General features: G+C 39.7%; 1 protein-coding gene across 1 annotated transcript in view; it reads right to left on the reverse strand.

The window, feature by feature from the left end:
* The window catches only part of CELF5 (CUGBP Elav-like family member 5), a 214,126-nt gene extending 202,530 nt beyond the window's left edge, over positions 1-11,596 (reverse strand). Inside the window, exon 1 of the mRNA XM_082244152.1 lies at positions 11,248-11,596. Coding sequence (XP_082100278.1) covers positions 11,248-11,509 — 262 coding nt within the window. The 5' untranslated portion in view covers positions 11,510-11,596. The remainder of the gene's footprint in view (positions 1-11,247) is intronic.
* Between the last annotated feature and the right edge of the window lie 3,994 nt (positions 11,597-15,590).

A 15,590-nucleotide genomic window follows, 5' to 3' on the forward strand; every position in this document is an offset into this window, starting at 1 on the left:
CCTACAGACAGTTATATAGGACCTAAAGCACGTGTGACCAATTAACCACTCCCCTAATTAGTAGTCTGAAGGAAGGAAAGAAAGAAAAAATAAGGCTTTTTAAAAAGTGACAGAAAAAAAATCTGCAAGGAAAAAAACACTAAAAAAGGGCAAACACAACAATCACCAGCAGTCTAAAGCAAAGCGGTTTATCACTCTCCACTTAAATTTCCCACTCTTCAGCCTCCGAACAGCAGATCTGTGATTTATTGCTAAGAAGTTAAGGTTTACGTTTACCAGGCTCACTTTAACCACTTTGTAGAAAATAACCAAGTTCTTATAGGGTTGAAAATGTGTAGTTCAATTTAGAAAACAAAACTTGCTAATTTCCCCTCTCTCTGCTCTTTACAGCTGTGTATTTGGTTTCAGATATTCTCTTTAGTAAAACCCAGTGTGCTGTTGCAAAGCCATGTTCACCCTATATTGAATGTCCAAAGTAAAGAATGTATCTAAATGATAGAAATGATAGAAAACCTGATTAAAACTTTTAACCTTAACAATTTAATTGCCTCCTAATCATAAGAGCATTTAGACTATGTGCATAAATGTTAATGCATCGTGTTATTGTCCATTATGGTGCACTGCATTAAGGCAGTCTATTCATTTCAAATGGATTAACAGTTTAACCTAATCCACGACAAAATGAACAAGGCCCTTTTTTCCTATTGCAACACACTGCAAAACATTGCAGGTGCATTATTTGTTAAGTGCAGTACCCCACAGCAACCAATCAGAATTCACCCTGACAAAGTCAGAACAGTACATGAGGAATTCTAACTCGCACAGAGTGCAAATGTATCAGTGTCATTGCTCAGAGTGACAGGAGAAGAGGTAATGTGGAGATGAAGCAGATGCATTAAAGTGATGGAACCAATGTTTACTGTGGCAATAATAACCAATATGAGATCTTGGAAATGTTCCTTACAAAGTGACATCAGCTACATGTATTTGTAAAAAGACTGGCCGTTCCCACTATGTAATATTAACTGATTTACTGTATAGCATACCTAAGCCCAAAAGCAAATATTAAATATATCACAGATTAGCAATCCTTAAATGTGATGGCTGCATTAGTTTACTTTTTTTAGGCCTTTTTTTCCTTTATTTTTACCTAGTGACCTGGACAGTAAGTCTGTTATTTTTCAGCATCGTCCTATCCTTTACAGCCAGGAAAGCTGCCATCTTGGCCTCTGTATGTCCTGAATTTGGCATGGGGCTGCACATGTGATCAGATATGACTCCAGCCGTTTCATGACTTGACAGTTGGGTTGAGAGCTGACATAAGCACACAAATAACTATAACTGATATTATTCAAGGCATTCCTTGAATTTAAAATGTACTTTACAGCCAAAGGATGCTGCCTTCTTGGCCTTTTTTAGATATGCAGTTGCCATGGTGCTGCTTATGTGACTAGTTAGGACACCAGCCATTTGATAAATTGACAGTTTGGTTGAGAACTGTGAACATTTCATTGCATGCCTTTAATATAGATGTTTGGGAAACAGTTAAATTAGTGGATTTAGTCCTACTTCAAAAGATCAAGCAGTCCAGTAAAACTGGTAGTTAGAGTGTTCAGAGACAAACCATTAACACTAACAGGGGACTTACAATGATCAGCTTTTATTTGTGTACAGTATGTAAAACGGTAATTTCCTAAAAAGCGTTAGCTGGAGTTAGGATTTAATCTGTCAGTTATGTAATGTCCATCTACAATCTACTAGTCCAGTCATGTCCAAAGTCCGGCCCACGGGCCAGTTGCGGCCCATCCTTTAGTTTTATACGGCCCCCTGAGCTGTATGGGGAATGTAGTGCCTACCGCCGCCGCTCTACATTGTTCTTCAGAAAAGGGTGGACCCGGGGCGCAGAGCAGTGCGCCCTGAGCCCACCCATTGTGTGAGAATAGCGAATGAATATTCGCTATTGTCACACGGATCCACCTCCTGACCCTCCTCCTGGCCAATCAGGAAGCGGGTCCAAGACCCGTTTCCTAGATGGCCGAAAGGCAAACAATTGCCATTGGCCAAGGAGGAGGAGGAGGACTCGGGAGACGTGGAGGATTGAGGAGTAGCCGCCGCTGCATCAGGAAAGTGCACGCTGGTCTCTCTGCACGCTGTGCTAACTCTGCATTTAAGGGGGCACGCTGTGGGCACTCTGCATTTATGGGGGCACGCTGTGGGCACTCTGCATTTAAGGGGGCATGCTGTGGGCACTCTGCATTTAAGGGGGCACGCTGTGGGCACTCTACATTTAAGGGAGCACGCTGTGGGCACTCTACACTTAAGGGGGCACGCTGTGGGCACTCTACATTTAAGGGGGCATGCTGTGGGCACTCTGCATTGATGGGGGCATGCTGTGGGCACTCTGCATTTAAGGGGGTAACGCTGTGGTCACACTGCATTTAGGGGGCACGCTGTGGGCACTCTGCATTGATGGGGGAAAGCTTTGGTTACTCTGCATTTAAGGGGGCACGCTGTGGTCACACTGCATTTAAGGGGGCACGCTGTGGGCACTCTGCATTTAGACGGAACGCCTGGAAAAAATAGGCAGCTGAGCCACGATTTTATCACCCACCGGCTGCCTATGTTACTGTCTCAATACACCTTTACAGATGTCATGAAGCAAAGCATCATGGCCCAGGCATTTTTCAATCAGGTTGCAGAGTTTGACAGGCAGTGCTGCCTGTCAAACTCTCTCATTTAAGTGGAGTTCCACCTAAAAATGGAACTTCCGCTTATATGCTTCCTCCCCCCCCCCCGGTACCACATTTGGCACCATTCAGGGGGGAGGGGGGAACGAGTACCTGTTTTTGACAGGTACCCTTACCCACTTCCGAGAGACAGCGCCACGGCGCCGTCCCTCTGAATTTTTTTTTTATAATCAGCTGTTAGCGGGGAAGCCTGCTGACAGCTGATGAGTCCTCTTTTGTTAAGGACGCGGTGGTCGGCTTCCCGGCCCACTGCTTAGCAACCAGCTATTTGTCAAACAACAGCCTGGGGGTCCCTAACTCCCAGACTGTTTTGTGGCAAATACTGCATGTGATACTGCCAGCAAAACCCTGGTGGTAAATATCGCATGCTTTTTACTCTCTTTTTCGTTTGTGAATTGGATTAAGAGATTTTTATGCCATAGTTTATGCAAATGAGTAACATGATACCCTTATGACATGCAGTAAAGCTTAGTGAATTGAAGCCAATGAGGTGGGGATACTCATGGCATCATTGCCATTGACCCAATATGGCCTTTTATCTATATTAGGTGAATGTCACGAGCAGCGGCAAAAGGGTGGGCAGGGCCATCTTTAACACAGGGAAAAAGGGCTAGCTGCTCCGGGTCCAGTCATTGTTGTGGGGCACAAAGCAGCTACCCCTTGAGCCCGCACTGCCTGCAAATAGTTAATAAGTAGACTTGGGAGGGCCTAAGAAAATATTTGCCCAGGATCCAATCAATATTAAAGATGGCCCTGAGGGTGGTGGGGGGGGGGAGATGTCTCAGCCGCAGCTCATTGGCCTGGCACTCACAGCTGACTTCCCGGCTCTCCAAACATGGGTTTGAACAGAGTACAAACCTAGGCTCAGTCTTACTGATGAAAATAAAAGATAAAATAGCAGTAAAACAAAAAAATGAAAGTATCTACCACATCTAGGGACTAGTAGGCTGCAGTATCTAACTTGCTTTTTTTTAGCTTGTTTTCGGGCTTGGATATGCTTTAATTTACTGTCATACTGATAGAATAAATATCCCTTAACTAAACAGGACATGAACTAACATAAAAAAATCATAAGTATGCATCCATGGTCTAAATTTCCTGTTTTGTAATAGATACATACATTAGTTGTAATTTCATTACTTTAATATACCAAATTTGCAATTATTGTCACCTAATGTGAATCGCATTCTGGGACTTTATGCAATGTCATGAAGATTTGCACAGGCGACATACAAAAGGTGCAGTTATCAACAACAACCAATCAAAAAATTGCCATTTAATGGCTATGCCTTCAGCAAGCTGAGATCTGCACTTGGCATTTCATTTAAGGCTGCCTTACTGAATAAGCAGCAAAACAGAATAGCACCGGTCCTAATTAGAGCATTTGGATACGATGATGTGAAGAAAGTGAGCTGATAATTAGAGTGTTGGGGAGGAGTGAGAGAGTAGTCAGGGTACTGAGGAACTGTAACATTCAAAATGGATGATAAAGTAAATAAAGAGAATACGATACATGATGTTAGTATGGATATAAAATTAGCATAGCTGTAAAACTGCAGCATGAAGAAAGTGAGAAAATAAAATAGATGGTATAATAAAGGAAAGGAGATGGTAGTCCTAGGGGAAAGGCACTACAATGAATGGCAATATGACAGTAATGATACAGGAAAAAGAGTACAGTAGAAGTCAGAGGAAGGTGTGACAAACAGCAGGTGGTGTGTGAAAGATGAAGGATGAAAGGATGGTGGGGAGCCTGTGACACAATCACTATAAAGAATAAGATGTGAGTGTATACCATAAAGGTACATAACAAGAGAAAACGATTCAGATAGGATTAGGGACTAAAAAAATAAAAAAAAGAAAGAAAGAAAAAGTCACTAAGTATAAGATAATAGTACTATTAATAATAACGTTTTTTATATATATACGTATATATATATATATATATATATATATATATATATATATATATATATATATATATATATACGTGTATATATATATATATATATATATATATATATAAATATATACAGCATCTCACAAAAGTGAGTACACCTCTCACATTTCTGTAAATATTTTATTATACCTTTACGTGTGACAACACTGAAGAAATGACACTTTGCTACAATGTAAAGTAGTGAGTGTACAGCTTGTATAACAATGTAAATTTGCTGTCCCCTCATCAAAATAATTCAACACACAGCCATTAATGTCTAAACCACTGGCAACAAAAGTGAGTACAGCCCCTAAGTGGAAATGTCCAAATTGGGCCAAATTAGCCATTTTCCCTCCCCGGTGTCATGTGATTCATTAGCGTTACAAAGTCTCAGGTGTAAATGGGGAGTAGGTGTGTTAAATTTTGTGTTATCGCTCTCACTCTCTTATACTGGTCACTGGAGATTCAACATGGCACCTCATGGCAAAGAACTCTCTGAGGATCTGAATAAAAGAATTGTTTCTCTACATAAAGATGGCTTAGGCTATAAGAAGATTTCCAAGACCATGAAACTGAACTGCAGCATGGTGGCCAAGACCATACAGTGGTTTAACAGGACAGGTTCTCAACCAGAACAGGTCTCGCCATGGTCAACCAAAGAAGTTGAGTACATGTGCTCAGGGTCATATCCAGAGGTTGTCTACGTGAAATAGACGTATGAAAGCTGCCAGCATTGCTGCAGAGGTTGAAGGGGTGGGGGCCAGCCTGTCAGTGCTCGGGCTATATGCCGCACACTGCATAAAATTGGTCTTTATGGCTGTCATTCCAGAAGGAAGCCTTTTCTAAAGATGATGCATGAGAAAGCCCACAAACAGTTTGCTGAAGACAAGCAGACTAAGGACATGGATTACTGGAACCATATCCTGTGGTCTGATGGGACCAATATAAACTTATTTGGTCCAGATGGTGTCAAGAGTGTGTGGCAGCAACTAGGTGAGGAGTACAAAGACAAGTGTGTCTTGCCTACAGTCAAGCATGGTGATGGGAGTGTCATGGTCTGGAGCTGCATGAGTGCTACCGGCACTGGGGAGCTACAATTCACTGAGGGAACCATGAATGACAACATGTACTGTGACATACTTAAGCAGAGCACATGATCCCCTCCCTTCGGAGACTGGGGCGCAGGGCAGTATTCCAACATGATAACGACCCCAAACACACCTCCAAGATGACCACTGCCTTGTTAAAGAAGCTGAGGGCAAAGGTGATGGACTGGCTAAACATGACTCCAGACCTAAACCCTATTGAGCATCTGTGGGGCATCCTCAAACGGAAGGCGGAGGAGCGCAAGGTCTCTAACATCCACCAGCTCCGGGATGTCATCATGGAGGAGTGGAAGAGGACTCCAGTGGCAACCTGTGAAGCTCTGGTGAACTCCATGCCCAAGAGGGTTAAGGCAGTGCTGGAAAATAATGGTGGCCACACAAAATATTGGCACTTTGGGCCCAGTTTGGACATTTCACTTAGGGGTGCACTCACTTTTATTGCCAGTGGTTTTGACATTAATGGCTGTGTTGAGTTATTTTGAGGGGACAAGAAATTTACACTGTTATACGAACTGTACACTCACTACTTTACATTGTAGCAAAGTGTAATTTCTTCAGTGTTGTCACACAAAAAGATAGAATAAAATATTTACAAAAATGTTAGGGGTGCACTCACTATCGTGAGATACTGTATGTATATGATAATGTATATATATATATATATATATATATATATATATCATCAGACATACTAAGCAAACATTTACCTATTTGAACTTCTTCATATCTCCTGCCTCAATTTCCCCATTAAACTATTGCAGATTTTTTTTTTTTTTTTTAACGAATTGCCATTTTTTATTACTAAAATATATATATTTTTTTTATCTTCTTGTAGGTGAAGCTGATGTACTGGCCACCAGCTGCCTCCTGATATGTCCACATCACATATCCCAAAAGGCGGTCTGCAAGATCCTGCACATGCGCAGTTTTGACGTAGGTTTCGGTCAGATCTAGGAGACATGGCAGAGGGCTGCAGTGTTTCTGCCCATACACCGGATCTCATTTCAAGATGGCGCCACAGGAGCAGAGTAGTGGACGGAGAACCTCATCCATGAGGAGGACAATGCTGGACTTTACGGACTAGTAAGTATGCTCTTTTGTTTTTATACAGGTTCAAGTGTTAGGTATATTTAATTGAAATTTGGCTAGGTAGGGTGTAGTTCCTCTTTAGGAGCTGCTTATAACATATGCAGTAGTTTGCAGTGCACAGAACAAAGCTGATGTTTTAGAGCCTAACTGAACGTTTAGCTTGAATTAGCTAAACACATTCTAGGTCAGGGATCCTCAAACTATGGCCCTCCAGCTGTTGCTGAACTACACATCCCATGAGGCATTGTAAAACTCTGACATTCATGGACATGACTAGGCATGATGGGAATTGTAGTTCCTGAACAACTGAAGGGCCATAGTTTGAAGACCCCTGTTCTAGGTGAATCAAGACAAAAGCCTTACAGTCGGTTTTCTTTAGAAAGTAGCCCCTGCCTGAGCAGAAAAGCCTGTCCACTGCCAACATGCTGTGGAGAAGGTCCCATCCTTTTTGTGTGGAAGCAGTGCTCCAATACACCCACTGCTGAGTCAAAGATATGACTCTCCAATCAGCAGGGAGCTTGAGCTTTACAGATTGGAGAGCTCTTGCTTTGGCTCAGTAGGGGACCTGTAGGACCTTTTGCAGAGAAACCACTGCTTCCACATAGGGAGCATGGGTACCACTCTGCAAAATGCTGACGGGGACAGGCTTTTTTACTCAGGTTGGAGCTCTGTTCTAATGCTGGATACACACTATACAACTTTTGTTGTTAGATTTCCTTTAGATTTACCTTCAACTATGTAGTACAAGGGCCTACCTGATTGCATACAAATTGAAAGTGTTCGGGTTTGACCTCATATTATATGGTTTTGGTAAATCTAAAGGAAATAATCTATAGAGAATTGTATAGTGTGTATCCAGCTTAAAGCAAACAGACATCACATTTGTGTTTTAATGCACCTGAAACATATTTAGCTGAAAGCACAATTGGGTTTTCAGTAAAGCAACACCTAAAAATCAATTAATCAAATTGCGGTGTACAGATTAGCAAACAATAACTTCTGATTGGTACCTATATCTAAATACACTTTGTATATCACCAATCTTCACACAGCTTTGTGGCATATCCAAAAGCAATCAGAAATATCCATCCAATCAGAAAAGCTCAAGGAAGAAGATGGGGAAGATGAGAGAAGATGGATTTTATGTATGTATGCACACATTTACATATCTAAGTATTGATTAAAATGATCTTTAAATAACTTGAACTAACTTATCCCTGAACATACTTTTCTTTTACTGAGCTCATCTTTTATTGATTAGACCTGACTTCTGTAAATTGGCAGCTATGGTTTACTGTATTTCCCACCTTATTACATACTTTGCACTACCTTTAAAACCAGCCTGCCCCTAATCTGGTCTTCAGTGTGTTTTGCCCATTTCCCATTCAATAATGATAGATCTGAGCACTGAAAGTCCATTCATTGATCTGACATTTTACTATTGTAATATTGTCTGAGTGCTACATTTTTCTCTGTCAAAACCAGGGGCCCATAATGTTGAGAAATGGGAAACCAGGTGAAAATTTCCAACATCGTTTCCTTTTTTTCCAAATTTTCAATTAGAATTCCCCTTGCAGGATATCCAATGATATTGAAAAAAAAAGAAGGAAGGAGTGTATACTTTTCTTGCACTAGACAAACTACATTTTTTTTTCATATGGGTGGCTTAAGCTTTAGTGACACTAGTATGGATAAATAAATACGTTATGGAGAAATAAATTAGGTTAGAGAAAGCAGTAGCAGAGCATGAAGGCATAAAACAAAGTATGACAAGCAGAAATTGGCACATTAACAGAACACAATAATGAATGAGTCTGGATAAAAACAATGAAATAAGTGTCTGGAAAGGGCACCAGAGATGTATTGCTACTGCAAAAACTGCATTTTATTCAGCCTCCTTTTTTTAGACAACATTAACCAAACCAATATGACAGATTGCACTACACAAATCACAAGTATTGAATATATAGAACTACATATTACATAATATAATATTAATAATATTATGTATGCATGTGGACAACTGTGTCCATAGAATAGCTTTATGATACCTTTAACTTTCTATATAGAAAAAAATATAACTTGTAGATATGATGGTAATATATAGACTATTTACAAGTCATTATTGAAAATAATAATAATTATATGTATTCATGTGTGTGTTCAATTGTACCCATAGTATAACAGTATATATCAAACTTTCTACATAAGAAATGTGTGCCTTATAGCTATGATGGTAAGATATAGATTATTTACAACTATATATTAAACAAAAAAAAGAAAGTACACATATTAATACATGATACATATACGTGTTTATGTCTGTATACTTTTATGACATCTCAGACTTTCTAGATAGGAAATATGTGCCTTGTAGCTAGAATGGTAATAAATAATATCTACAATGATATACTGAAAAAAAAAAATAAGTGTGTGTTCAATTGTACCCAAGGTATAACTTATGGTATCTCTAACTTTCTATAAAGAAATGATGTGTCTTATAACTATGATGGTAATATATAGACTATCTACAACCGTATTTTGAAACAAATATATATGTGTGTGTGTGTAATTGTACCAACAGTATACCTTTAAGATATCTCAAACTTTCCAACTTTCTATATAGTAAATATGTACCTTGTAGCTATGGTAATATATAGACTATTTAAAAGTATAGATTGTTAAAACAATAGATATATATATATATATATATAAATATGTGTGTGTGTGTATAAATGTGTGTACCTGTGATGGCAATATATACTGCAAATTATTTACAAATATATATATATATATATATATATATATATATATATATATACACAGTATATGCTTATGATTTATATCTAAATATGTGTATATATATATATATATAAATTTTTTTTTTACACACACACACACTTACAGTATATGCTATATATATATATATATATATATATATATATATATATATACACACACACCCATTTACAGTATGTGCTTATGATTTATATCTAAATATGTATATATATATATATATATATATATATATATATATATATATACATACACACACACACACACACACACACACACACCCATTTACAGTATATGCTTATGATTTATATCTAAATAAGTATATATATATATATATATTTACACACACACACTTACAGTATATGCTATATATATATATATATATATATATATATATATATATATATATATATATATATATATATATATATATATATATATATATATATATATATATATATATATATATACACACACATACATACAGTGTGTGTGTGTGTAATTGTATCCATAGTATACCTTTATAATATCTGTAAATGTCCAACTTCCTATATAGGGAATATGTACCTAGTAGCTATGTTAATATATAGATTATTTACAAATATAGACTGTACAAACAACAAAAAAATGTTAACATATGTTATCTCAAACTTACTATATAGCCAATATGTGCATAGTCCCTGTGATGGCATTATATACTGTAAATTATTTACAAATATGTATATGTAAATATATATATATATATATATATATATATATTGATGTTTTATATATATGTATATATATTGATGTTTTTTTATATATATATATATATATATATATATATATATAATATGCTAATGTTATATATATATATATATATATATATATATATATATATATATATATATATGCTAATGTTTTATATATATATATATATATATATAGTAAGTGTGTGTATAAATTGTGCCCATGGTATGATATCTGAAACTTTCTATTACGGAAATATGTCCTTGTAGCTATGAAAATATATACATACATACATACATACATGTGTGTGCAGTGTAGCCATTGAATAGCTTTTATGATATGTTGAAATTTCTGCCCAGGGAATGTGTGCCTTGCAGCTATGATGTGCACATAGTAGCTATGATCCAGTATATATATATATAGTGTATATAATGTATACAGTAGAGGGAGAGAGTGAAGTGCTGGGTGAGTTGAGGAGTGTAGAGTAGGGTGAGTTGGCCTGCATTAATAAGAATGGAGCCGGTTCCATGTATGACAGTGTGTAATGTGACAGTGACGCAGGCTGCTAGGCATGATTGTCCATGTCACCTTAGTGGGGGGCTTCTAGAATTGGGGGGGGTCCATTTATGGGACTTTCCTGTAGGGATAGGTACCTTGCCTTGGTTCTGTATCATAAGGGATAAGTTAGAGAAATGAAATAAGAATGAAAAGCAAACCATATAAAAGGGGGGAGTATTTTTGGGGGATGTTGGTGAATGAATGAATGAGTTGATGATGAGCTGAGTGATGTGAATGGTCTATGGTTGGTACAAAGCTAGGTAGGTAGGTAGGTCGGGCTCACCCTTGTGCATGCCCGTGTATCGGTCCTTGAGCACGGTGAGCTCATAGATCTTGCCGAACTGCTCGAAGAGAGGTTTGAGGTCTTTCTCCTCCAGGTTGCGAGGGATCTGCCCCACGAACAATTTGATGGCGTCCAGGTCCTTCATGCTGTCTGATTGCTGAGCAGGGGGCTCGGGGCCGCTCATGGGGCAGGCTCGGGGCTGCTGCTGCGGGGGATGCTGCTGCTGTTGCCTCCTCGCCTCTCTCTCCGTCAGTCTGGCCATCTCCAGCCCCTCGGTAGGCTGGATCAATCACACAGGCAGAGCTCTCAGCTGGAAACTGAGCCCCGGCAGCAGCATCAGCACCGCTCAGCGCTGCTCGCGGGTGAACCCTGCTGGCCGCACATGGATGTTACACCTTCCCAAACTGGAAGGAAAAGGGGTGTGGAGCTGTGAGTGGGAGGGTGACAATGGGAGACACTGGATCACCAAATCACAAATGGATCGAGACACCTACACATTAAATATCACTGTGCCGGAAAATAGCAGATCCATTCCTTTTTACCTATACAAGTAATCGTGACTACAAGCACGCTGTGATGAAAGGCTACATAATAAGAAATGATGTGGGGGTGGTGAAAGTCTTCATAATGGAGGACATACATGCTTCAGTTTTATAATCCGATCATAGCAGCAAACAATCAAATAGCCACAACTTCCCTTCTGATCCGTTTAGACTCAATTTACATCAGATTTGATCAAACTGGGTCTGAAAATGATCAAATGCATTGATCAGCAGGGCTGAGATGCTTGGCTCATGAATTTGATCATATATCATACCCTCAAGTTGTAAAGCGCTGCGTAAACTGTCGGCGCTATATAAATCATATATAATAATAATATCATATGAAATCAATAGGTTACAACCGTATCTTCCAACCAGAGTCGGGACAAGGGGTGAGCAGAAGGAACAGCTGCCCTGGGCACTGTGGTATCAGGTAAGGTGAGGGGGCACCACAAGGAGATTGGAGGGGGGGGATTTATGTTGTAAGGGGGAATTTGGGGGCAACAGGGGGTAAGTATGGTTCTAGTAGAGAACATTTTTGGGGGGGGGGGTGGTGATTTAGGGGGGTTTGTGGTAGGAGGGGGGATTTGGGGGTACATTTGGACTGGGAGGGGGAAATTTGAAGTGGGGGAGAGAAGATGTGTACCAGGAGGGCACATTTTTGGGGAAGAGGATTTGTGCTAGGAGGGGTACATTTTGGGGAGGATTTGGGGGATGGGGAGGCAAAAATTTGTGCTTGGGGGGGATTTCTGCAGGGGGGCAAATTTATACTTGGAGGAGGGGGAATTTATGCTAAGTGGGTAATCATGCAGATAAGTGCTCAGTGTTTTTATGGGGGGATTTTTGCTGACCCTTAATGCTCATACATCTTTGGGGGGGGGGGGGGAGGAGCACAGTTTGGCATGTTCACCCTGGGCTCTAGATGACCTTGTCCCGGCACTGCTTCCAACGATCAATCAAAATCCACTTCCCCATCAGTGTCATATCATTTGAATGGGTTATTGACTATGTGTCAATTATTATTATTGAGAGAGATCAATTGGGGGAAAAAATTGGATAATTTATCAAAGCGTGTATGATTACACATTACAATCTTTGCACAATCCACTTCAGATTTACCAAAACTATGTAATAAGAGGACCTACCTCAAGTATCCAATCAATTCGTATCTTTTCTGGGAATTTTATAGATAGGCAACTTCTATCTTCATATTGATTAGTGCAGGGATCCTCAAACTACGGCCCTCCAACTGGTGCAGAACTACACATCTCATGAGGCATTGGAAAACTCTGACATTCACAGACATGACAAGGCATGATGGGAATTGTAGTCCCTGAGCAACTGGAGGGCCATAGTTTGACCCCTGGATCAGTGGTCCCAAATTAATACCTACTGCTGTAGGGAACAGACACAAAAGATACACTCAGCATCTTTCCAATCAGGGAGGTCCTTGCATTACATAGTTATTGGCAAATCCAAAGGAAGTTGTACAATCAGATTGTAATATGTGTGGTAAGCTTTAGGCCCCTTTCACACAGGCAGACCGTTCAGATCTGCCTGTCCGTTTTTTTTGGCGGATCTGAACAGATGCCTCATCTATCTCTATGGGGCATCTGATGTCAGTGGAGACATGTCCCCTGACATCCGATCCGTCAAATCTGGACGGATGGAAACCCTATTTTCCATCCATCCAGCGGATCGGATGGGAACGGACATTCCCATCCGATTACCACATATCCCCCGCTGAGAAAAACTGACTCAGCCTGACGGACTCCGTGTGTAAAAGGGGCCTAAGAGTTACCATACGTGTTACAATCTTAAGGTACAAACTGTGATCAATCAACTTTAGGTTTACCAATTGTATCCTCCAACTATCAATCAAAATCCACTTCCACATCTGTGGCATATGAATTAAATGGGTTGTCAACTATAGATAAATTACTCCAGGAGAGATTGATCAGGAAATATATTGAACATTTATTGAAGTGTGTATGGCCACCATACAAGTCACTATACACATTGCAATCTGTGTATAATGAAATTAGGTTTACCAAAATGATGTAATATGAAGACCTGCTGAATGTATCCATTCACTTTTGTATAAAATTTTGATCTAAAGCAGGTTGCTCAACCTCATTGTAATGTGAGTGGTGAGCTTAAAGTGGAACTCCTAGCATTGCAGCACTTTTAAAAATCTGCTGGTTTTTATGGTATTAAAGTGGAGTTCCGGCCTATTTTGCAACTTTAGTGATTCCTGGAGTGCTCGCTATGCTGATCAACAATTGGGCATTTTCAATTTTTTTCGGGGGTCCCTTACCTTATTTTCAGGGCATTTTTGATTGTACTTCCTCCCCCCTCTGTGGCCACGGCCACCGACTTAACTTCCGCCTTTGCATTGCATCCTGGGAGCTGTTTGTCATCACTCCCAGGAGGCTGGAATCAGGAAGAACTCCCAGAACACTCCCTGGAATCAGGAAGAAGGACACAGCAGATTACACTGTGGTTTTAGATGCCCACATCCAAGATGGCCGCGCCCAGACAGCGTTTTTAAAAGTAAGATTTTGACTAAAATCCAATACTGTACACCTTGTAAGTATTAGAATAGCGGTTCTGTAAAAGGCGATGGATTAGTATTATAGGGGTATTTTTAGTTAAAAAAGGTATTTGAGGCCGGAACTACGCTTTAAGTCCAAAGAGGGTTATGCTACTTCATGGACTTATCTATGTTATTTTCTATTTACATTTTTACTGGGAACTGGGAGTACAGCAACTGCTATACTTCCAGAACTCCAAGAAAAGCTTGCGCCTTTAAGATAATTTGACAAGATGGGTATGGTAAATATACACCATTATACTTGGACTCCAAATGGCACAGGAATAAAATGGCTTTACAAATTGTGCTTTAGCCAGTATCGTTTCTCTGAATTAAACTGGTTCTAAAGGTAGAAGGTTTTTTTTTACCTACGTGATATTAAAGGCAAACATTTTTTTTTTTTTTTTTTTTTTTTAATAACAAACATGTAATACTTACCTGCTCTGTGCAGTAGTTTTGCACAGAGCAGTCCCATCCTCCTCTTCTAGGGCCCCCCGCTGGTGCTCCTGGCCCCTCCCACCTGTCGCGGTGCCCCCAGAGCAAGCAGTCTGCAATGAGGGGCACCCAAGCAGGCTGCACTGCATGTCCATTCACACACAGACCTGCGAGTAAACTCCCATGCATGATTTTTACTTATAGGTAAGCCTGAGTGACTGCTCCTGAGGAAGCGTATTAACGTGAAACGGCCGTAGAGCAGTGCTGCATGCCAGAGGTCCATAGCCACCAATACTACTCTGAGTCTGGTTGGTCTTTATGTAAGTGCTTTCATTGACGTCTGCATTTTATGGATCAATATTGGATGTTTTATTCAGCTTTTAGAGTATCCTGTTATGCTTTATTTTAAATAAATACTACACAATGAGAAGATTCTCTCTCTCCTAGGTCTGCTGATTTGTGCACCTGTCCTGTTGGAGTATTGAAGAAGGAGATATCCTCTGGTGTGGACCCCCTTATATCTGCTTTACTCAAGATCTGATACTACATTAAAAATGCATTTGCTGTCCTAACCAGGCAGCATATCGGTCTGGTGAGTGCGCATTCTTATCTTGGTGAAGGATCACTAGTGGAGGAGTGTCTGTTTTAATTACCTTATATACTCGAGTATAAGCTGACTCAAATATAAGCCGAGGCACCTAATTTTAACACAAAAAAAATTGGAAAACTTGTTCACTCGAGTATAAGCCTAGGGTGGGAAATGCAGCAGCTAC

The sequence above is a fragment of the Pelophylax lessonae genome, assembly GCF_965119305.1.
Source record: "Pelophylax lessonae genome assembly, chromosome: 1".
Classification (NCBI taxonomy): domain Eukaryota; kingdom Metazoa; phylum Chordata; class Amphibia; order Anura; family Ranidae; genus Pelophylax; species Pelophylax lessonae.